At 44.5% G+C, this 23,330-nt stretch overlaps 1 protein-coding gene across 9 annotated transcripts in view; it reads right to left on the bottom strand.

Moving 5' to 3' along the window:
• macf1a (microtubule actin crosslinking factor 1a) overlaps positions 1 to 23,330 on the bottom strand; it is a 599,766-nt gene that overhangs the window by 527,399 nt on the left and 49,037 nt on the right. Inside the window, exon 1 of one of the 9 annotated variants that reach the window (XM_063033715.1) lies at positions 17,285 to 17,576. The exons of the other annotated variants lie outside the window; for them this stretch is intronic. Coding sequence (XP_062889785.1) covers positions 17,285 to 17,378 — 94 coding nt within the window. The 5' untranslated portion in view covers positions 17,379 to 17,576. Of the gene's footprint in view, positions 1 to 17,284; positions 17,577 to 23,330 lie in introns of those variants that run through there. 9 annotated transcript variants of the gene reach the window in all.

Here is a 23,330-nt window from a genome sequence, read left to right as displayed (position 1 = left end):
CAGAAGCCCTTTGTGTGAACTAGGAAATGCTAAAAATCAAACAGATCAAGTTGCAGAGAGGGTGTAGATTAAAAAGAAATACCTGTGATAAAGTGAAAACAGAGAAGACTGAATGACACAGACAATGTTGGTGTGGCTGACAGGGAGTGGAAGTGGTTTCTTAGTCTTTGCCAATTCATAAAATGGTATGCAAATACAGTGATAAAGACAAAAGAGAGAAAAAAAAACAAAACAATATTTGAAGACCACAGTTGCTTGAAATCCAAAATGAAAGTTCAAAGGGAATGTTGGGAATAACCTGGTCAGGCAGAGTAATAGTTTCTCTTTTCACAGATGCATCCTGACCTGCTGAGTATTTTCAGCATTTTGTTTTTTAAAAAATTGTATGCACTACTGTAACAAATTCATAACTTTGTTTGAGCTCCATAAATATGCTATCATGACAGCAGGTCATCTGCAAATTTATCCATCAATTGCAGTTAGGGAAAAACTAAAAGTAAAACAAAACAAAATTCATCTTCCTCCAGGCTTCTGGTCTGCGGATTGTGAAATGTTGACCCTGGTTTCATGTTCAAAGTCAGAATGAAGATCCTTGACTTCTAGGGGTGGAGTGGGAGCTATGTACTAAGTTCTAATGTTTGCTTCCAGGAGTATAATCTGTTCTAAGATTAAATCTAATTCTAGCATCAATAAATCATCCAGCTCAAATAGATTGCAATTGGCATGTTAAGAAGATTTGTCTTGGTTCGAGGTTATAGTAAATTGTTATTATGTCTTAGTAGACCACTTCACAGGATCATTGTACCAATCAGATTGATATGGATCCAGTGTCACGTAGGTCAGATAAGGGCATTAGGATTCCTGCACTAGAAAATTAGTCATGAATTACACAGGCGTTTAATGGCAATGAAAGCTTAATTTGCAAAATGTACTCTAACACAATCTGTAATCTCATAGCCAGAACATCCCTCACTAACTTTGCCATCAGCCCCAGTTTAATGAGTCGAAGGCCATACAGAGAACAGAACCAGACATATCTGTAAACAAAGTAGGGACATAGGATCAAACAATCCCACAACCAACAGATCATATCAAAACACTGAAATAGTGGCCGGCAATTAAAGAACATACTATAGTGGGGGGGGGGGGAGGGGGGGGGAGGGGGGATCCTAAAGCACAGGATCAATATACACTGTAGAGACTTGTAAAATTAGTTAATTCCATCGTGGGTACCAGCCTCCATAGTACCCAGGGCATCTTCAAGGAATAATGCCTCAAGAAGGCAGCATCTATCATTAAGGATCCCCATCACCCAGGACATGCCCCATTCTCATTGCTACCATCAGGAAGGAGATACAGAAGCCTAAAGACATACACTCAGTGATTCAGGAACAGCTTCTTCCCCTCTGCTACCCAATTTCTGAATGGACATTGAACCCATGAACACTATCTCACTACTTTTTAAATTGCTTTTTTTTTTGCATTACTTATTTAATTATAGATACTGAAGTAGATTGCCAGGCCTTCCTTGTGCACGGATATACATACATATATACACAGGTCTGATGTGTTCCGAAGATCAAGTTCAGAGTAATTTTATTATAAACATACATATATGTTATGGGTGGTAGAGTGGAGATGCCTGTATGTCTCTAGCAAACAAGATGTGTAAGGTCCTCCTTCCCTCTGCTAGCCTGCAGGTCACCCTTAGGAAAGGTGTAGCCTCTGCTTAGCCCCCGATCAGGGTCACGTGAAGCCATGTGAACAGGTACTGGATAGTCGTATGAGCAGCTGGTCCATGTCACAAGTCCTGGTTATGCGACCACTGACGTCAAGCAGACAATCCCTGAACAGTATTGATAATGGCTGGGGTCACCCGTCTTTGTAAAGACACTGCCCAGAAGGCGGCAATAGCAAACTACTTCTGTAAAATTTGCTAAGAACAACCATGGTCATAGACCATGATCATCCATGTCATACAAGACACTGCACATAATGATGATACGCTACCACATGCCACCTTGAGATTTGTTTTCTTGTTGGCGTTTACAAGAAAAATAAATACAATAGAATGTGTGAAAACCCTACATGAATAAAGACTAATAAAGAACCAATGTGAGAAAGACAAACTATGCAAATTTAAAATAAAATACGGAGAACATGGACTCCTTGAAAGCCTTGGAATTGCGGACAGTGAACATATCCATGCAGGTTCAGGAGTGAGGACGCAAACACGTGCACTTCATTTACCTGGATCAGCACTTCAAGAGCTACAATTGCAGGGCAACGGATTAATATACAGGAAGGGGGAATGACCCAGGTACCATTCTTGATCAGTATAGACATAAAACAGATAGCCTCTGTATCATATACTTCCACTGCACTTTTTGTTCCAGATTTATCTGAGTAACCAAATTGTCATGATGAGATTTGGACGTAACAATTCCAGATTCTTCATGCTGGCCTTTGAATTACTACGCCTCAGAATAATAAGCACAACTTGAAATTAAAGACAAAGCACAATTATTTTTGGAAGTACAAATACCACCCTTCATTTACTTGATGCCACCCTTCTCCCGAATCATTATTCTAATTGCTTCATTGGTAATCTATGCTTTAAAGACACATAATTAAATATGTCCATGAAATTACTTTTAAAAGTCCTACTTATCAAGTATACTTCTCCATTCACCATTTAAGAAAATTACTCCTATAATAACTGACATCCACAATTTAAGAGTTTCCAGAACTCTTTAAATTCATAATTACATTCCAAGAGTCAAGTCAATTGCTCAACTTTAACCGATGATGTAAATTAAAATGGGTGGGACAACTACAGTAAGTAATCTTTGGGAGCACGTGACAACAGATCAGCTGAAAGAAACAATGACCTAATCTTTAGAATTACCAGGAACCATGTATTTCAGTTACCCAGAACAAATTCTGCATGACACACCAGCATCCTTTTTGGTAATCATAACCAAGTGCAGAGCCCAAAGAGGTTGAATGAATTAATCAAAACAAGCTGATCTTATTTATCAGGAGTGCTGTGTACACAGGGCCCTTAGTATCACTAGGGATCCCACCTATCCATCCAGTATTCCCTTTGATTTTCTACCATGAGACAGGAGACTCCAATGCACAAAGACAAGAACGGTCAGGATGGGAAACAGTTTCTTCTCTCAGGTCAGACTTTTTGAAGTGTCACCGGTTAATTTAATTTATGCACTTTATTTATTTATGCACAATCCATCTGCAGATTTCATCCTTGCTTTCCTAAGTTATTGTGTGTTATGTGCACTACTGTGCTTCACATCCTGGTCTGGAGAAACGTTCTCTCATATGATGGTATTAATTTGACATGAAAAAGTATATATAAAAAAGCCTTCTTGGTTCAGAAACATTTCATGCTACAAAATAAATAAATAAATCAATCAATCCCTTCCAAAGCACAAAATTAATAGCAGGACCATTGATTTAATGGGTATTTAGGTCGGCCCTCAAGAACATGCGTATCATAAATAACACAGTCTACACTCACCACAGTGAAGTGGCATGAACCAGCTACTTTAAATCTTAAATGTTTATAATGAACATAGGCATGGAGTTTCTAAATGACTAAAACTGGACCACCTTTACAAGGAAAGGCACCTGCAGTGAACCACAAATCAGTACACACTGCTCTGGCAAGTGACTAACAAGATTATGGGAAGTTGCACGGTAGATGCTGGTACCTTTATAAAGTACAGCTATTTGCTTCTTAAGAATTCATTTGATTGACTCTACAAGGAATAAATTCCACTTGGATAGAGCTTTTAATGAGAACATTAAAGAGATATTTTGCAGGGAACTGACTCAAAGTGCACAAGTTTGGAGAACGGATGAACTGCACACCATTCCTTTGTGCTAACAAGTTATCAAATCATCTAAAGACGTGACATCAGTTCCCTGTGGCACTGAGTTCCACCTCTCCACCCCACAGCACTTCAACATTGTCAAACGACGCAACAAGAGTTGGACGAACCGCAGATCTCTCCAAGTGAACATTACGAAACTAAAGCACAATTTAGGAATTTCAGCACCAACTGTTAACCTCATGACCCAATCTCATTCACTTCTCGGGGAATTTTCACAAGGAAATTTAGAAAAGGATCTTTACCGACTACATGTAAAATTTCAAATTCATTTCCTCCATTATGAAGACCACCTCCTGCCTCAACTCATCTGTGGATAAAGCCATCATTCATACCTTCCAGACATTACTATACCATACTATTGATCTCTTGAACACCTTCATAAATAAAGGCATCCGTTAGTCTTGTGAGACCCATAGATCTGCGCCTGGAAAGTCTTCACTCTCCAGGGTGCAGGCCTGGGCAAGGTTGTATGGAAGACTAGCAGTTGCCCATGCTACAAGTCTCCCCTCTCCATGAGACTGATGTTGTTCAAGGAAGGGCAAGGGCCGATACAGCTTGGCACCAGTGTCGTCACAGAGCACTGTGTGGTTAAGTGCCTTGCTCAAGGACACAACATGCTGCCTCGCTGGGGCTTGAACTCACGACCCTCAGGTCACCAGTCGAGTGCCTTAACCACTTGGCCACGTGCCCACAACTTCATATAAACAATCTTTCAAAATTTACCTCATCCAAAGATCGTACTGGCTTTCTTTTAATCTTTCTAACAGTTGAATGAGATCATCACACACTCTCCTTTAGGCACCTCAATTTAAAGCCATCAATTCCTAAGATTTTTTGTGGCATCAATCTTCCTGTAATTGCTTCAGCTGCCAAGCTACCAAATTCCAGAATCCATTCCCTAAATCTCCTCAGCATTACCATATCAAAACAATCTATCCCAATTAGCCAACATTCTGTTGTTCAGGTCAATTTTGTCCAATTACAGATGGTTCAACATTAATTGAACATATTTCCCACAGCCCTCCCACCCAAAATATTTGAGGTGTTCCTTACCGGTCACCGCCCAAAACCATAGACCACAATTTTTTTTTCCTTGCCTTCTACTTCACAGGGCAGCATGGTAGCGTAGTGGTCAGCACAACGCTTTACAGTACAGGTGACCTGGGTTCAATTCCCGACACTGCCCGCAAGGAGTTTGTACCTTCTCCCCGTGACAGCATGGGTTTCCTCCGGGTGCTCCAGTTTCCTCCCACAGTCCAAAGACGTACCGGTTGGTAGGATAATTGGTCATTGTAAATGGTCCTGTGATTAGGCTCAGGTTAAGTTAGTGGGCTGCTGGGTAGTGTCTTGAAAGGCTGGAAGGGCCTATTCCCCTGCATCTCAATAAATAAATGTCAACTCCATATTCCACAAACGCCTGTCACTTCTCTCCTGGAATTGGTCTTTTTAGAATATTTAAAATAGTAATGAGCTTAGGAGTACACAAGATAAATAAATGTGGGGCTTTAACAATTTGAAACACAATTCAAATTCTAGATCTACAATTGAAATATTACTTTGCTTGCCCTGACCATACAGATTGGCCAACAAACAAAAAATTTGAAACATTCACTTTTTACGACAAGTATTTGTGACTCTGTACCACAATGGAAGCAGAAAGAACAGGAGACTAGTAAAAGGGACAAGATGTGACTAACCAAAGTGTTCCAAAAACATTGCCTTGACCAGTCCACAAACCATTGACAAGTACAAGAATTTCAGCACACGGTACAGAAGATGCTTTGAGTAAGACATTGTTCTGCATTATTTTCCTGAAGTATGATTGCTCCACATTTTCACAAGGAGGTCATACGGACTGCAGTGCGTGAAAAATCAGTATTTGACAACTGCATTTGAGCCCATACACCAGGTTAACAAAAAAAGTAGGGGTTCCATGTCCATTAATTCCCACTAGAAAGGGGTATTTAAGCTTACCTACAAGATTCTTTTAATCAAAAATCACTTGGCATTCACTGCTTGGGTCGTTGTTCCTTTCCATGCCTTGTGGCGCATCGGGCAGCAACCCTAACATTTCTTCAGCATTTGTCTGTTTTTTCATATAAACGAGGCCGTGTTGCTAGCTCAACCCAGCATGGATGGAAAGCCTGCAAGGAGCCGGCTGAATTCGAACCTGGGACCATTTGCCTGGAAGTCCGGTGCAGATGCCACTACACCACCGGTTGGCGTACTGCTTGGCTTCCTGTCACAAACAGGAGGTTGTAGGGTATTGGCTACTGTTCATCGCCCCCACCCCCAGCATGCAAGCGACTGGTAAGATCTACCATTCTTACTGGTTGCATCACCGTCTGGTATGGGGTGGGGTGGGGCGGAGGGGGCTTCTGCACAGGATTGAAGTTGCAGAAACTTAAAAAGTTAGTCAGTTCTGTCACGGGTACTAGCCTCCATAGTATCCAAGACATCTTCAAGGAGTGGTGCCTTAGGAAGGTGGCATCCATTATCAAGGGCCCCACCACCCAGGACATGCCCCCTTCTCATTGCTGACATCGGGAAGGAGGTACAGAAGCCTGAAGGCATACACTCAACAATCCAGGAACAGCTTCTTCCACTCTACCATCCAATTTCAAAATGGACATTATATCCATGAACACTACCTTTTTAAAGTTTCTATTTTTAACTATTTAATAGACATACTTACTGTAATTCAGTTCTTTCCTCTATATTTATCATGTATTCACTGTACTGCTGCCATAAAGTCAACTCATTTCATGACATATACTGGTCATATTAAACTTGATTCTGGTGGAATTACGTGGAGAATAAAATGGGATTAGTGTCAATTGGGATGAAGGGCAAGTTCCTGTGTTGTGTCACCAAGATTCCCAACTCTTGAGTCATTTATTGCTCAAATATTTCATAATCAGATAAAGCAATACTATTTTCCAATTACTACCTTGCCCAAGATTAGGCAAGGAATTCAGGTCAGGAATTGAACAAGGAAATTTCTCTCGTCAATTTGACACATTTATACCTTCAAAGGTTGATCTGCTCTTGCTGACAAATCATAAATTCAGGACAGAGATTTAAGGCAAGGTTAAAGAGAAGACACAAGGAAAAACCAAACCTGCAAGTTCAGCCAAAATGGAGTCTGGTTTTTAACAGCTCGACTTTCTTCAATTACCAATGACGTAGATTTATTATTATCCAGATACAACGTGGAAGAGGCCTTCCGGCCCTTTGAGCTGTGCTGCCCAGCAATTCCCCCACCCCCGCCACCAATTTAATCCTAGCCTGATCGTGGGACAATTTACAATGGCCAATTAACCTACCAACCGGTACATCTTTGGATTGTAGGAGGAAACCAGAGCACCTGGAGGAAACACACAAAATCACAGGGAGAATGTACAGCAGAAATTGAACCCGAGTCGCCTATACTGTAAAGCGTTGTACTAACTATTGTTTGTATTGTTAAGAACCAAACAGGAGTGGGGAATTGGGATGGAGAAAATGTTCACACTGCCAAGATCTATACCAGCAGAACTCACAATGTAGGCGACATACCATTCACTAAATCTTAGTGAGAAATTGTGACATCAGAACAGGATTGTGCTCTTCATTCGTCACATAAGTAAATACAAGCTTACTCTAGAACTGTTTAGATTTTGGATTCAAGAGGTTTGAGGGTTCTGACACCCTCAATAATTACACACCTTCAAACCGAATCCACAAAATTCAAAGTACAATATCAAAAGTATGCATACAGAATACAACTCACAATTGTGTTCTATCAGCTAGGTCTTAGCAATTATTAGTAATAATTTTTTGTGATATTTGCCAGATCAAAATTAAAATCTCACTTCACAAAAATTTCCCTTAAGAAGAACTGACTCATAATCCAGCTTCCCTAAAACATTCCTTTAAAGCTCAACATTTGAAAGCTCTGACTAGACAAAACATAGCTGAAATCTGAATTTGGTACCAAGTAACACACGACAATTTTATTCAGTAGTGGGGGGTACAGCATACTAACGTTGCGAAACGAAGCTCACCAGAAGTTACAGTCTGGGGCTTATCACTTATGCAAAATAAAGGGAATTTTACTTTGACTGAACAACAATGCTGACGAAAGGCTACACGAGGATTTACGTCAATCACAAACAAGAGAAAATCTGCCAATGCTGGAAATCCAAGCAACACACACACAAAATGCCGACTGTTTACTCTTTTCCACTGATGCTGCCTGACCTGCTGAGTTCCTCCAGCATTTTGTGTTTGTTACAAGGATTTAGGTCATGTCTTGCTTCTGCATACTGAATCTAATTTTTGTAATGTCAATATTTATATAGTCCTTGAGTTACCTTGGGCAAAATATTTACAAAACAATGAAGTCCTGTCATTATTGTAATGTTGGATTAATAGCAGCTAATTTTACATTCAGTATCAAAAAGTGTTCAAATAATGTGTGTGAGCAGTCTGACATAAGGATCTACTTTGCCAAGACAGCAAGGATAAAACACCCAATTTTCCTCAGTTTTTTTTAATGCATCATTGTTGTCCTTGATTTAACACCAGCAATGCAGCACTTCCTTAGTCATGCGATGAAAGGTTCGATCTGAAACATGGCAATGGCCATGAGGAATTATCTCTGCATGATGAACTCTCATCATCTGGCAAAACCTGCCAGCTGTTCAGCAACTGAACAGCCTCTGCGACACCAAGCAGCACCGTCCAGATAACAGCAATTATACCAATATTTTCACAATGGAGGCTTCGCAGGAGTGTAGGCCTCTGGTGGCTTGGTGGCCGAGAGCAAACAGAGAGGACGGTCATCAGTCAAGGGACAATTGTTGGGACTGAGCTGAATAAGAAGTGACCAATGGGAGCAAACAGATGAGATTGCAGGAATGAGAAAAATAAAGAATGGCTAGGAAACCCTGAAGGTGGCAAGAAAAGTGCAGTCAGGAAGCCTGGGAGGGGCAGGGGAAAAATGAGTTCAAAGTTCACTCATCGAACCTTGAGATTCGTCTTCTTACAGACAGCCTCAAAACAAAGAAACCCAATAGAAGCCATTGAAATAGCCTGTCAGTCACCCAAAGTGTGAAAATAAGAACAAATCATGCAAACAATAGAAATTAAACAAATAACACTCAGAATTAAAGCTCAGGCAAGTGAGTCCATAGTCACAAGCCACTTCATCACTGCCGCCTGGTCAGGAGCCTATTACGGCCTTGGTAAAATAAGGAGACACTGGAGAGAAGGGAAACTTGGATTTAAAAAAAGGATCTGGGAGGGAAAACGCTGTGTGACTGTGATGCATGTGCTGGGAGAGGTTTGATGGGGGACAGAAGGAAAGGGAGTCCAAAAGCAAAAGTATGTGTAAGTAACACACATAAAAGTTGCTGGTGAACGCAGCAGGCCAGGCAGAATCTATAGGAAGAGGTACAGTCGACGTTTCGGGCCGAGACCCTTTGTCAGGACTAACTGAAAGAAGAGCTAGTAAGAGATTTGAAAGGGGGAGGGGGAGGGGGGATCCAAAAAGATAGGAGAAGACAGGAAGGGGAGGGATGGAGCCAAGAGCTGGACAGTTGATTGGCAAAAAGGATATGAGAGGATCATGGGCCAGGAGGCCTAGGGAGAAAGGAAGGGGGGAGGGTGGAAGCCCAGAGGATGGGCAATAACGGATGGGGTATGAGGGGGAGGTGGGGCATTAACGCAAGTTAGAGAAGTCAATGTTCATGCCATCAGGTTGGAGGCTACACAGACAGAATACAAGGTGTTGTTCCTCCAACCTGAGTGTGGCTTCATCTTGACAGTAGAGGAGGCTGTGGATAGACATATCAGAATGGGAACGGGACGTGGAATTAAAATGTGTGGCCACTGGGTGATCCTGCTTTCCCTGATGAACAGAGCATAAGTGTTCAGCGAGGTCTGCATCGGGTCTTGAAAATATATAGAAGGCCGCATCGGGAGCACCGGATGCAGTATATCACCCCAGCCGACTCACAGGTGAAGTGTCGCCTCACCTGGAAGGACTGTCTGGGGCCCTGAATGGTGGTAAGGGAGGAAGTGTAAGGGCATGTGTAGCACTTGTTCCACTTACACGGATAAGTGCCAGGAGGGAGATCAGTGGGGAAGGATGGGGGGGACGAATGGACAAGGGAGTCGCGTAGGGAATGATCCCTGTGGAAAGCGGGGGTGGGGGGGGAGGGAAAGATGTGCTGAGTATGTGTATGCAATTAGATTGCATGTGTCAATAGGTATCTGCATGTTCATCCACCTATGTGTGAATTTAAGATCCATGCAGCGGAGGCTGATTCGTCTTGTTAATGGGCAAAGACTAACAATAGTATGCAATGAATAAACAGCCAAAGTTTCGGGCTGAGAAGGAAGGGGGAAGATACCAGAATGAAAAGGATGGGGGTGGGGAAGGAGGCTAGCTGGAAGGTGATAGGTGAAGCTAGATGGGCAGGAAGGGCAAAAAGCTTCACCTATCACCACCCCACCTTTTTATTCTGGCATCTTCCCCCTTCCCTCTCAGTCCCGATGAAGGGTCTCAACCTGAAACGTCGACTGTTCGTTCAGTTCCGTGGATGCTGCCTGACCTGCTGAGTTCCTCCAGCATTTTGCGCACGCTGCTTTGGATTTCCAGCACCTTCAGACTTTCTCAAATTTATTATCAGTATGCAAATTCCAGGCCATGTTAGACGCAACTGCACAAAATGCATCTGCTACGCAACAAAATGAAGTTTGTGGCACGAAAAGTCAGGATCCTAATGGAAAACCCAGCAACGACATATTCGAATCATAGCCTGGGGCTTGAACACTTCCTGTAGAGTTGGGAAAAAAAAAGCAAGTTGTAGGCAGGGAGTTGCTTTATTTATTCTTAAATATTAATTTTTGGAATCTGTTCATCATTGGCAAGAACCAAATTTATTGGCCATCCTCTACTGCCCACAAGGTGGGTGAGCAACTTTTCTGGAACTTCTGAAGTCCTCCTTGTGATGATACTCCCATGGTGCTGTTGGACATGGAGCTTAGCAACAATGAGGGATGCGGGCAGCCGCGAGGGACGCGGGCAACATAGTTCCACTTTGGGATAGCAGCAACTTGGAAAGGATCTTGTAGGCATTGCTGTTTCTGTGCATGATCATGGCAGCAGAGATCAGGGGGTTTCCAGAAGTATTTTGTGCACGATACACACTGCAGTCACTGTCCAACGACGAGGGTCCGGCTCCTCAGAGTCCAGTGTTCGAGACCTAGTGCTCAGAGTGCGCTCCCAAGATCCTCCTTCCTCGTCAAGCCCTGGGGTCAATACGGAAGATCGAAGCCCAAAAGGTCAATTAGAAGCCCGGACGTCAAGGCCTGACAACCACAGCCCCGAGTCCACTGCGAGTAGGCTGGGGAAGTTGAAGGCCCAATGTCTGCAAGTCCATTGGAGGTTGGGGACGGCCCGTTGTGGGACTGGAGAAGTGATTGTGGGCACGTAATGGGGCTTGTTTTGCTGTTTGATTGTGTTCTGTGCTGGTTGGCCGAGCATTGTGGGCATGCTATGTTAGTGCCAGAATGTGTGGCGATGTTGTAGGCTGCCCCATGCACACCCTGAGGTAACACTGGTTATTAATACAAATGACATTTCGCTGTATGTTTTGATATACATGTGATAAATTAATGAATCAAAATCTGAATGTTGAAGAGAGGGAATGTTCTGGGTGGTTGATAGGGCACCGTTCAAGCAGGAGTTGTTGGCACTCTACTCATCCATGAAATGGAAACCATTTCAACAAGCTTACAGTCTGGGCCTTCCAGACAGTCGAAGCCAGGAGACAAGTTATTACCTGCAATACATTTGTGCATTCATCTGCCTCTTATAGCCAGGGTATTTCTGGATGGTTCAGTTGAGATTCTGGTCAATGGTAAACCTCGTCTGAGCAACAAGCTCATCTGGATCATCAAACACTGCTGTAGTTGGCGAATCGGGCTTGGACCAAAATTTATCAGCAGCAGAATTTTGGACAAGCAAACGTTATAGCAAGTAGCAAGGACAGGTTACTGAGAGGTCACAGAGTGGACAGCATGTTACTGGATCCTGGGAGAAAGTCATCAGTTTGTTGTCATTTCTTTTTTTTCCCCCAGATATGACCAGTAAGATTAGCCTTTATAACATGACCATCAAAACATACTGTGAAATATGTCACTTATGTCAATGAACAACATCCCAAGACGTGCTGGGGGCAGCCTTGAAGTGCCGCCATGTTTCCAGCACCAACATAGCATGTCCACAACTTACTAACCCCAACTCAAAGATCTTGGGAATGTGGGAGGAAACCAGAGCACCTGGAGGAAACCCGTATGTTCACAGAGAGAATGTACAAACTTCTGACTGAAAGTGGCAGGAATTGAACCCCTATCACTGGCGCTGTAAACAGTTATAATAATTACTACACTGCCATGCAGCCTCCAAGTATGAAAGAAATGCCAGCATACATTGTGAGAACTATAAAAATTCTTCTCTACCCCAATCCTCCCAAAAATTGAATTCCATCCATTAATACAATCACAAGATCTATCAGAGTATGACATACAATTTCATGCAACCTTCTTGGCCACACTTTTGAGAATGTTCTCTTGTTCAATGAATCAGTTTAATGTACAACACTCTGAAGTGATTTCTTTTTCCTTACAGACCAAATATTTTAGGTATGGCAAGTTGCAAATGCTGTATTGTGATACTCCAGCCAGGAATAGCTATAATGCCTTAAACAATGACTTGCAATAACTCTGATAAAAAAAATTAATATGAACATTGATTTCCATTTCAGTTGGGAGTATCATTGAATACAAAACCTTTAGCAATACAGTATAGAATTCGGCCAAAATCTTTAAGTAGACAACAAGACAGGGAAATACACTGCAGGTGGGCTTAGAATCACACTTTTCTCTTGCCTCATGAGCTCACAAATTGAACACAAGAAAAACCAAAAAAAAAACACGGAGTATTTCATGAACTTTATTATTTAGTAGTCCAGATTTCCAACATCTTGCCCCACATTGTCATGATCTAACTTCATATTTCCAAAAAAAATCAACAAGATATGAAATATATCAACACAAAAGGCATGAAGGGACGTAGAGCCAATCCAGTAACACAAAGCAAATAACAAGTTCCAAACCACAGCAGGGGCTGACTACTCTTCAATAAATCACTGATAGGCTTGCCACAAATAAATCTGAAAACAATCAAATATATATTTAAAAATATCAGACAATCAGCAGATGAAACCATGGTTTTTCAAAGCGTACTCAAAACCTTTTCAACGCGTACTCAAAACCTTTTCAAGAGCATCTCTGAAATTTGACGAATGGTGTAATTATACAACAGGTGCAAAAATGCAACTATTTTTGATGCGATGGCTTAATATTAGTCAGTGCATTGTAGATTTTAATAGCACATTTGCTAAAAATATTCAGTGAAGTTGACAAAAACTTCAGGAAAGTTTTCAGTGACCAAACAATGTCAACTCTTCACTCCAGCTGCTCTTCCTGACCGATTTGCCTTTGCCCCCAGTAGTATGGAAACTGTCTGATCTCAAGAAATCTGGAAAGCATTCAAATTATGTTTCTAAATGACTTAAAATGATGTCAGAAACTAGCAGTTTTTTGGGAGTCAGCACCTTGTAAGCCAAGTTCAACCTTCAAACCTCAGGGCAAAACAAATAAGGCTCTCATGCTTACCCCACAATTCAACAAGATCATTGCCATTCTTTTAATTCCTCTGCATTCATCCCAAATCCCTCAATTCCTATAATATCCAATTTCCCACTCAATGACTGATATTTGGTAAAGATCTCCAAAAGACAACTACCCACTGAATGAAGAAATTTCACCTCTGCTTGACCTGTTATTTTCAGATCCTGCCTTCTGGTTCTGAATACCCCAGCCAGGGAAAAATCAACTCTGCATCTGCCCAGTCAAGACCTTTAACAATTTTACACATTTCTCATAGATCACCTCTCAATCTGCTGATGTAAAGTTAAATGAATAAAAGTCAAATTTCTTCTAGGATTTATAAACAACTCACACAGTGCACGGTGGGGCTTGTGCTCTTAGAAAATCATCCATATAATAATTTTCCGTAACACCAAGGCATGTCGTCTGTGTAACGACAAGAGAGTTTAATAAACTTAAACACAAGAAGTGTCCCAGATGAAGGTAGGGACTAAGCCAAGGGGGATAGAATGTAGTTGAGGCATGCAGACACAAGTTCAGTGGGGCAGGAGCAGGCAGAGACATTAGGCCTATTTCAGACAGTCAGGCTTGTGGATCTCGGGTAGGAGGTAGAAGCGAGCAGTGCGGGATTAGGGAACTATGAGCCTGATGGCAGTGGATGGGAATTCTCCAGAGTTGATGAGGTCAGTGATAATGTTGGAGACAGTTTTCCAATGGTCCGTAGTGGAATCATCAAAAAAAACCTTTACTTTTTACTTTTCCCCCCACATAAATTTTGTAACAATGAATTGTTATTCTGTAAGCTAGATTTTTTTGGTAGTGATTTGTGAGCACCACACGGGCAAATGTTGATTACACAATCTATCGTAATGCAGGAGTTGCCTGTACTATGGTACTTATGATGGAAGTGAAGTTGAATGAAATGATCCCCACTGGTTCATGATCCTGATGGCTGAGGGCTTTGATGGAGCCAAAATATTCATGATCAAATATCTTCAATTAAACGTGCCCACCAGAGGGCCAAGGAGATCACCTGGAGAGAGAAAGGGAAAAAGGGAGAGGCAGGGTTAAGTGAGAGAGAGATGGAGATGGAGACAGGGAAGAGAGAACAAATATGTAAGGAAATAAAGGGGTCTGAAGGAGAGAGAGTAAGAGTGTGATTGCACAGATTTTAATGTTCAAGCAGCAAGAGAAATGATCTCCCATTCTTCTCCTTGCCACTCAGCCACGGCCATGTTACCTGTGCACTTCAGGCTCCTTATGTTAAAAGAAAGCGAACACATGCATCCCTGCTCCTCAAACTGAAGCCCAGTCCCAACAATACAACGCAGAGCGCAGTCGCAGGGAAGCAGCATCCAACATCTGGGACCCCCGCCACCCAGGTCATGCTCTCTTCTCGCTGCTGCCATCAGGAAGGAGGTACAGGAGCCTCATGACTCACGCCACCAGGTTCAGGAACAGTTACTACCCCTCAACCATCAGGCTCTTGAGCCAGTTGGGATAACTTGACTCAGCTTCACTCGCCCCATCACTGACCTGTTCCCACAACCTATGGACTCACTTTCAAGGACTCTCAGAAACACAGAAAACCGACAGACAGCACAATACAGGCCCTTCAGCCCACAATGCAGTGTCGAACATGTACTTACTTTAGAAATTACCTAGGGTACCCATAGCCCATTTTTCTAAGACTCAACTCATGTTCTTGATATTATTATTACTTTTTTTTTCCTTTTGTACTTGCAGTTTGTTGTCTTTTGCACTCTGACTGCCCCGTGGGTGCAGTCTTTGATTCTAACACGGTTCTTGGCTTTACTGAGTATGCCCACAAGACAACAAATCTCAGGGTTGTATATGGCGACACTTATGTACTTTGATAATAAATTTACTTTGAACAATGGCAGACTTGAACTCCATTCTATCAATCAATGGGTACATTTAATGTCAGAGAAATGTATACAATACTGTATACATCCTGAAAGTTTCTAGTTTCAAAGTCCAGGAACTCCTTGAACACTGTTCAAGGAGTTGTTGCTGCCCCAACTGAAACACAGTGGGCAGCTGAACCTCTTATCTCTGCCAGGAATGGAGAAGCCCAGGGAAAATGGCAAGTGCACACAACACCCATGAAACATCAAACGCCGCCTGATGTTCCCACATCAATCACACAGGTTCCACCTCTGAACCAGAGTGGAAGCAATTTATTCTGGTCTGTAGAGGAGAACCTTTCTTTAAAAAAAATGTCAATTATTGGTCACAAGCCATTCACATTTTGGACCCCGGATGTTGATATTAGCATTTAACCTGTGTCTAAACCTACAATCAACCCGGGGCCCCGTGGCTAATACGCATGCGTCTACAGAGTGGCTCATTCCCAACAGCCCAGATTAAACTTGGAGCAGAGTAGAAAGGTAAAGGGATACTGCATTACTGTAACGAGTTAAAATGTATTTTTAAAATACTTCAATTTAATGTGATATGAATTATATACAGTTAGGAGCGCATATTAAGTTACTAACCGCTGCAGAATATATTATAACTATTGTAGTTTAAGATGGTGCTACATTAGAAATCAGGAACCGCTAAACAATGTACCTTAAGTGCAATAGGAAACGTCAAAGACCGCCACACAAGTAATCAGGATATGCAGGAAGATTTCAACACGGGATATCTTTGTCTGCGGTTTTGTTTTTTTTAAATTTCAACTACAAGTTTCGCTCTGGAAATAGAACTGTCCCAAACAGCTTCAGATTTGGCTGACAGATTTATTACATCATCAGGAAGCGAATTTCTGAGACATATCACTAGTCCAGAAACATCCTTTTCCTATTGTTAGAGTAAGTCTGAACTTGCAATGCAGCCGCCTCCCAAGACAGGTCTGACACACCTCGCAAAACCACCCAATGACACAGGTTTAAAGGAAGAAAAATATTCCGATTTAAAAAAAACGTTATCCAGAGTCCAACCGTTTACCTTGTATGAAATATATCTGTCTAATGCAGTACAGCTTAAAGCAAACCCATCACACCAAATGGTAATTTGCTGATAACATTATCTAAAGACAAAGAGATTAATTTGAGAGTCATTGCTCTTCTTGTGAATCTTAATACTAATCCACTTTTCAGACAGAAAATACCAGGCTTATAGAAGGATATCAGACAGTATTTTAAAATAATCCGCACAGGGATAATTAATAAAAATCTTCCAAACACAGTAATATTTCTCAGAAATACATTACGGTGTGAAAAATTAACACTGGGATATCACTTACACGAGAAACGACGGCGTCATGAATTTGACGAACAATTATGCCCTAACAAAACTGAGAATCAAAGCCTAGCCGGGTTTGGAAGTAGGTTTCCCCATTTACAAACGGAGGGCATTTAAACAATTTACACTGGATCTGTGTCATCAACACCAAAGCAACCTTTTCTGGCGATTAATTCGTACCTCGGACAAGATAAAACGAAGGGTCGGGGGGAAACAAAATATATGAGCAGCATCCCAATGTTCGGCAGTGCGAACAGACAGGGGAGGAAAATATGTTGCTAGCCATTCTGTGAGGCTATGGGCGGACGCCGGGCGATAGAAGGGAAGCTGGTTCCCCACCAGGATGCGGTGGTTCCACAAGAGTTATTCATTACCTTTGTACCTCTCCAGGACGTCCTCGTAGGCCTGCACGTACTCCTTCTCCTCAGCGAAGGTGCTGGGGATCTGACCCGGCACATAGCCGGCCATGGTGGGAGCGTTCCAGCCGGGATCCTCGCCGCTCCCGGCGCCGAAGAGCGGCTGCGACGGGCCGCTTTCTCCCTCACCACAACACGGGCTCCGGGGCTGGCGTCAAGCAGCGACGCGGACTCGGGAGTGGAGCTGGACCGGACTGCGAGAGATTTCCCCTGGATGAACCTCTCACTCTCTCTCCCTCTCTTTCTCCACCCCGCCGCCTCCTGCCCCCTTTTTATTTTCCGCTGATGAATGGCCGCTCCCGCGGACGGACAGTGTGTGTAGCAGCGCCGCCCGGAGTCTGACTCCGTCTGGCAGGCCAGACCCTTCCCCGGGAGCCCGTGTGACCGCACCGAGGGGGAGCCAGAGAGCAGAGAGCCGCCTGCGCTCTCCCGGCTCCCGGCGCCCGGCTCCGTCACCTGCCCTCACGCAGCACCTCCCCGTGCCTGGAAGGCGGAGCGCTGCGACATCTGGCGCCGAGACCGCGGGGGGAGGCGCAGCCTCACCTTCCACAGGAGCTGGAAACCCCCACTGAATACGGACAAGGTAAGGGGGGACCCAACTCATTCCCGCTGACTATGGTAAAGGGGGGACCCAACTCATTCCCACTGACTACGGTAAGGGGGGGGACCCAACTCATTCCCACTGACTACGGTAAAGGGGGGAACCCAACTCATTCCCACTGACTACGGTAAGGGGGGACCCAACTCATTCCCACTGACTACGGTAAGGGGGGAACCCAACTCATTCCCGCTGACTACGGTAAGGGGGAGGGGGACCCAACTCATTCCCACTGACTACGGTAAGGGGGGACCCAACTCATTCCCGCTGACTACGGTAAGGGGGGACCCAACTCATTCCCGCTGACTACGGTAAGGGGGGAACCCAACTCATTCCCGCTGACTACGGTAAGGGGGGGGAACCCAACTCATTCCCGCTGACTACGGTAAGGGGGGGGGAACCCAACTCATTCCCACTGACTACGGTAAGGGGGAGGGCCCAACTCATTCCCGCTGACTACGGTAAGGGGGGGGAACCCAACTCATTCCCGCTGACTAAGGTAAGGGGGGACCCAACTCATTCCCACTGACTACGGTAAGGGGGGAACCCAACTCATTCCCGCTGACTACGGTAAGGGGGGACCCAACTCATTCCCGCTGACTACGGTAAGGGGGGGACCCAACTCATTCCCACTGACTACGGTAAGGGGGGACCCAACTCATTCCCGCTGACTACGGTAAGGGGGAAACCCAACTCATTCCTGCTGACTAAGGTAAGGGGGGACCCAACTCATTCCGGCCGACTAAGGTAAGGGGGGACCCAACTCATTCCCACTGACTAAGGTAAGGGGGGACCCAACTCATTCCCGCCGACTAAGGTAAGGGGGGACCCAACTCATTCCTGCTGACTACGGTAAGGGGGGACCCAACTCATTCCCGCTGACTAAGGTAAGGGGGGACCCAACTCATTCCCACCGACTACGGTAAGGGGGGACCCAACTCATTCCCTCCAACTAAGGTAAGGGGGGAACCCAACTCATTCCCGCTGACTACGGTAGGGGGGGACCCAACTCATTCCCGCTGACTACGGTAAGGGGGGACCCAACTCATTCCCACTGACTACGGTAAGGGGGGAACCCAACTCATTCCCACTGACTAAGGTAAGGGGGGACCCAACTCATTCCCACTGACTAAGGTAAGGGGGGACCCAACTCATTCCCGCTGACTACGGTAAGGGGGGACCCAACTCATTCCCGCCGACTAAGATAAGGGGGGATCCAACTCATTCCCGCCGACTAAGGTAAGGGGGGACCCAACTCATTCCCGCCGACTAAGGTAAGAGGGGAACCCAACTCATTCCCGCCGACTACGGTAAGGGGGGGGGAACCCAACTCATTCCCGCTGACTAAGGTAAGGGGGGACCCAACTCATTCCCACTGACTACGGTAAGGGGGGTACCCAACTCATTCCTGCTGACTACGGTAAGGGGGGACCCAACTCATTCCCGCTGACTACGGTAAGGGGGGACCCAACTCATTCCCGCTGACTACGGTAAGGGGGGACCCAACTCATTCCCGCTGACTACGGTAAGGGGGGACCCAACTCATTCCCGCTGACTACGGTAAGGGGGGGGAACCCAACTCTTTCCCACTGACTAAGGTAAGGGGGGACCCAACTCATTCCCACTGACTATGGTAAGGGGGGAACCCAACTCATTCCTGCTGACTACGGTAAGGGGGGAACCCAACTCATTCCTGCTGACTAAGGTGAGGGGGGACCCAACTCATTCCTGCCGACTAAGGTAAGGGGGGACCCAACTCATTCCCGCTGACTACGGTAAGGGGGGAACCCAACTCATTCCCTCCAACTAAGGTAAGGGGGGAACCCAACTTATTCCCGCTGACTACGGTAAGGGGGGACCCAACTCATTCCTGCCGACTACGGTAAGGGGGGACCCAACTCATTCCCGCCGACTAAGGTAAGGGGGGACCCAACTCATTCCCGCCGACTAAGGTAAGGGGGGACCCAACTCATTCCCGCCGACTAAAGTAAGGGGGGAACCCAACTCATTCCCGCTGACTACGGTAAGGGGGGAACCCAACTCATTCCTGCTGACTAAGGTGAGGGGGGACCCAACTCATTCCTGCCGACTAAGGTAAGGGGGGACCCAACTCATTTCCACTGACTAAGGTAAGGGGGGACCCAACTCATTCCCGCTGACTAAGGTAAGGGGGGACCCAACTCATTCCTGCTGACTACGGTAAGGGGGGACCCAACTCATTCCCGCTGACTAAGGTAAGGGGGGACCCAACTCATTCCCACTGACTACGGTAAGGGGGGACCTAACTCATTCCCTCCAACTAAGGTAAGGGGGGAACCCAACTCATTCCCGCTGACTACGGTAAGGGGGGACCCAACTCATTCCCGCCGACTACGGTAAGGGGGGACCCAACTCATTCCCGCCGATTAAGGTAAGGGGGGACCCAACTCATTCCCGCCGACTAAGGTAAGGGGGGACCCAACTCATTCCCGCCGACTAAAGTAAGGGGGGAACCCAACTCATTCCCGCTGACTACGGTAAGGGGGGACCCAACTCATTCCCGCTGACTACGGTAAGGGGGGACCCAACTCATTCCCGCTGACTACGGTAAGGGGGGACCGAACTCATTCCCGCTGACTACGGTAAGGGGGGACCCAACTCACTCCCGCCAACTAAGGTAAGGGGGGACCCAACTCATTCCCGCTGACTAAGGTAAGGGGGGAACCCAACTCATTCCTGCTGACTACGGTAAGGGGGGACCCAACTCATTCCTGCTGACTACGGTGTCCACTTCACTATGAACCTTGCCTAGCCATGCCTTAACCTAAATGTCTTTAAAAGTGTTTGCAATGCAGCTGCCTCAATTAATTTCTCTGGGCAACTTGTGCCAGAGATGCACCAAGCTCTGAGTGAAGAAGGTGTTGTTGTAAATCTTTCTCCCTCTCGTGCATTCACCCCCCCCCCCCCGGACAACACACACACACACACACACAATGCTGGGGGAGCTCAGCATTTTGTGTGCGTTGCTCGGAATTCCAGCATCGGCAGATTTTTCTCTTGTTTGTGATCTGGATGCTCCTTGTGATTTTATACACCTCCCAAGCTGTTGTTGTGTACAGATTTAGTCATCCCATCCTTTACACGAATGAGGTCATTAAACTGGAAAGAGTACAAAGAAGATTTACAGGAACATTGTCAGGACTCTGGGGACTATATTACAAGGAGAGGTTGGGTAAGCAAGCACTTTATTCCTCCGTGCCGACTGAAGTGTGACGTTACAAAGGTGTATAAAAATCGTAGAGGACATAAGTAAGGTGAATAGTAACAGTCTTATTGCCGGGAATAGGAAAATCTAAAGCTAGATGGCATAGGTTTGAGATGAGAGGTTAGCTCGGTGTGTTATGGTGCCTCCTATAAGGAGTTTGTATGTTCTCACCATGACCATGTGGGTTTCCTCAAGGTGCTCCGGTTTCCTCCTATGAACCAAATATGTACCTGATGTTAGGTTAACTGGCCAATGTAAAATTGTCCCGTGATTAGGCTAGGATGAAATCGGGGGATTGCTGGGTCGTGTGGCTCGAAGGAGTGGAAGGGCATATTCCAGGCTGTATCTCGATAAATTAAAAAAGAATTCGAGGGGCACCCTTTTCACACGGAAGGCGGAGTGGGTATGTAGAATGGGCTGCCAGAGGAAGTGGTACAATTACAACATTTAAAAGACATTTAAACAGGTTCATGGAGAGGAAAGAATATGGGACAAATGTATCTAGCTCCATTAGACAACTTAGTCGGGATGGACAAGTTGAGCCAATTGGTCTGCTCCCATGCTCTGTGACTAAAATGCCGTAAAGTACCTGACAGAGTAGGCAACATCAGTGGAGATAGCTCTTAATTTCAACTATCTCTGTATGTTTCCATCAGAAACAATCACCCATCTGCTAGTCACACTAATCCAAATAAGATTATGAAAAGATCACACTGTTGTCATGGGAAGATCACTGTTTCCTGTCATGCCGTACTATGAGGTAATCAACCAAGTGAGATTATGGGGATCTGAAACAATTACGCCACTGTTGATTAAGACTAGGAAGACATCAACCAAGTATACTTCTCTGAGGAAGTCACACGTGAGTTAACAAGTTACAGAAAGCAAAGTCAACCTTTGCCCCTTCAAATCCATACTGGGTTTATTTGTGTGTTCATCTCAATCTGCCACCCTTAGCCCTAAAAAGATTATCAGTTTCCATTTGAATTCCACAGTTCCATGTAATCTGGTTCTTATCCTTCCACCAATGGAAACAGCTTCTTTCTATCTGATCTCTCATAATTTTCAATACCTATCTCTTTCTGATATCTTCTCAACTTCCTCTCTTTGATGAGGAACCACTCATGCTTCTGAAAGGTAAAGTCCCTCATTGCTGGAATCATTCCAGTCAATCTTTTAAGTTCCCTCTTTCTGAAAGTAGTGGATGCCCCAAATAAGGAGTATGCAATATTTATTTTTTTTTATTTAGAGAAACAGCGTAGTAACAAGATTTAACAGACCAACGAACCCTTGTTGCCCAGTTACACTCATGTGACCAATTAGCCTACTAACCCTAAATGAACCTTTGACCCCTTGAACCCATAAACCCATACATCTATGGAATATGGGAGGAAACTGGAGCATCCGGAGGAAATCCGTGCAGTTATGGGGAAAACATAAAACTCCTTATAGACAACAGCAGAATTGAACCCAGGTTGATAGCACTACCACGCCACCCCAATGGCCATCAGCACAATGGAGACTTTCCACATTTAGTAAGCAGAAGAACTGATGACCATTACCTTCACCCAAGGTAACATGCACTTTTAATTTCCTAAATTATCCTTCTGTATAATTTACTTGCTTAAGGGGACAGAAAGACTGAGAGTCCTCCACATATTGGACAGGTTACTCTTGCAGAGCAGGCAATAGGAAAGTAGGGACATTTTAGTGTTGTTTGCTGTCACAAAGGTAGAGATTGAGACTTCTCAGCTACCTGATGAGAGAATTAAATGTGTGTGTTAATCAGTGGTTAGTCACAATAACATGATTTTAGCCAAGATGACCATCTTCATCATGCTCTTTTGAGAAATCCCTGCCTTCCAAATACTAAACAGAATGCTCTCGTCCTTCTCACCAGCACGTGCCACAGCTGTCGCTAGATTCCTGGACTGCAAATACGCAGAGAAGTTGATTCCTTCACAAGATTTATGTCTACTATGCACCAGAGCAAACGTTTGCTGTTTCTTGTGCCTATTTAAGGAGATAATTAAGATTTTACCTGGGAACAAGTAAGCGAGCATTCACAATGCCTGAAAAAGTTCTGGAGGGTACAGGATAATGGTTACATCTGTTCATCTAAAAATATATGCAGTATCTGAGGGCCAATAATTAGAAATGCA

Source organism: Mobula hypostoma, chromosome 26 (assembly GCF_963921235.1).
Source record: "Mobula hypostoma chromosome 26, sMobHyp1.1, whole genome shotgun sequence".
Classification (NCBI taxonomy): domain Eukaryota; kingdom Metazoa; phylum Chordata; class Chondrichthyes; order Myliobatiformes; family Myliobatidae; genus Mobula; species Mobula hypostoma.
The sequence above is the reverse complement of the archived record's forward strand: the minus strand, read 5'-3'. Positions and strand labels throughout refer to the sequence as shown.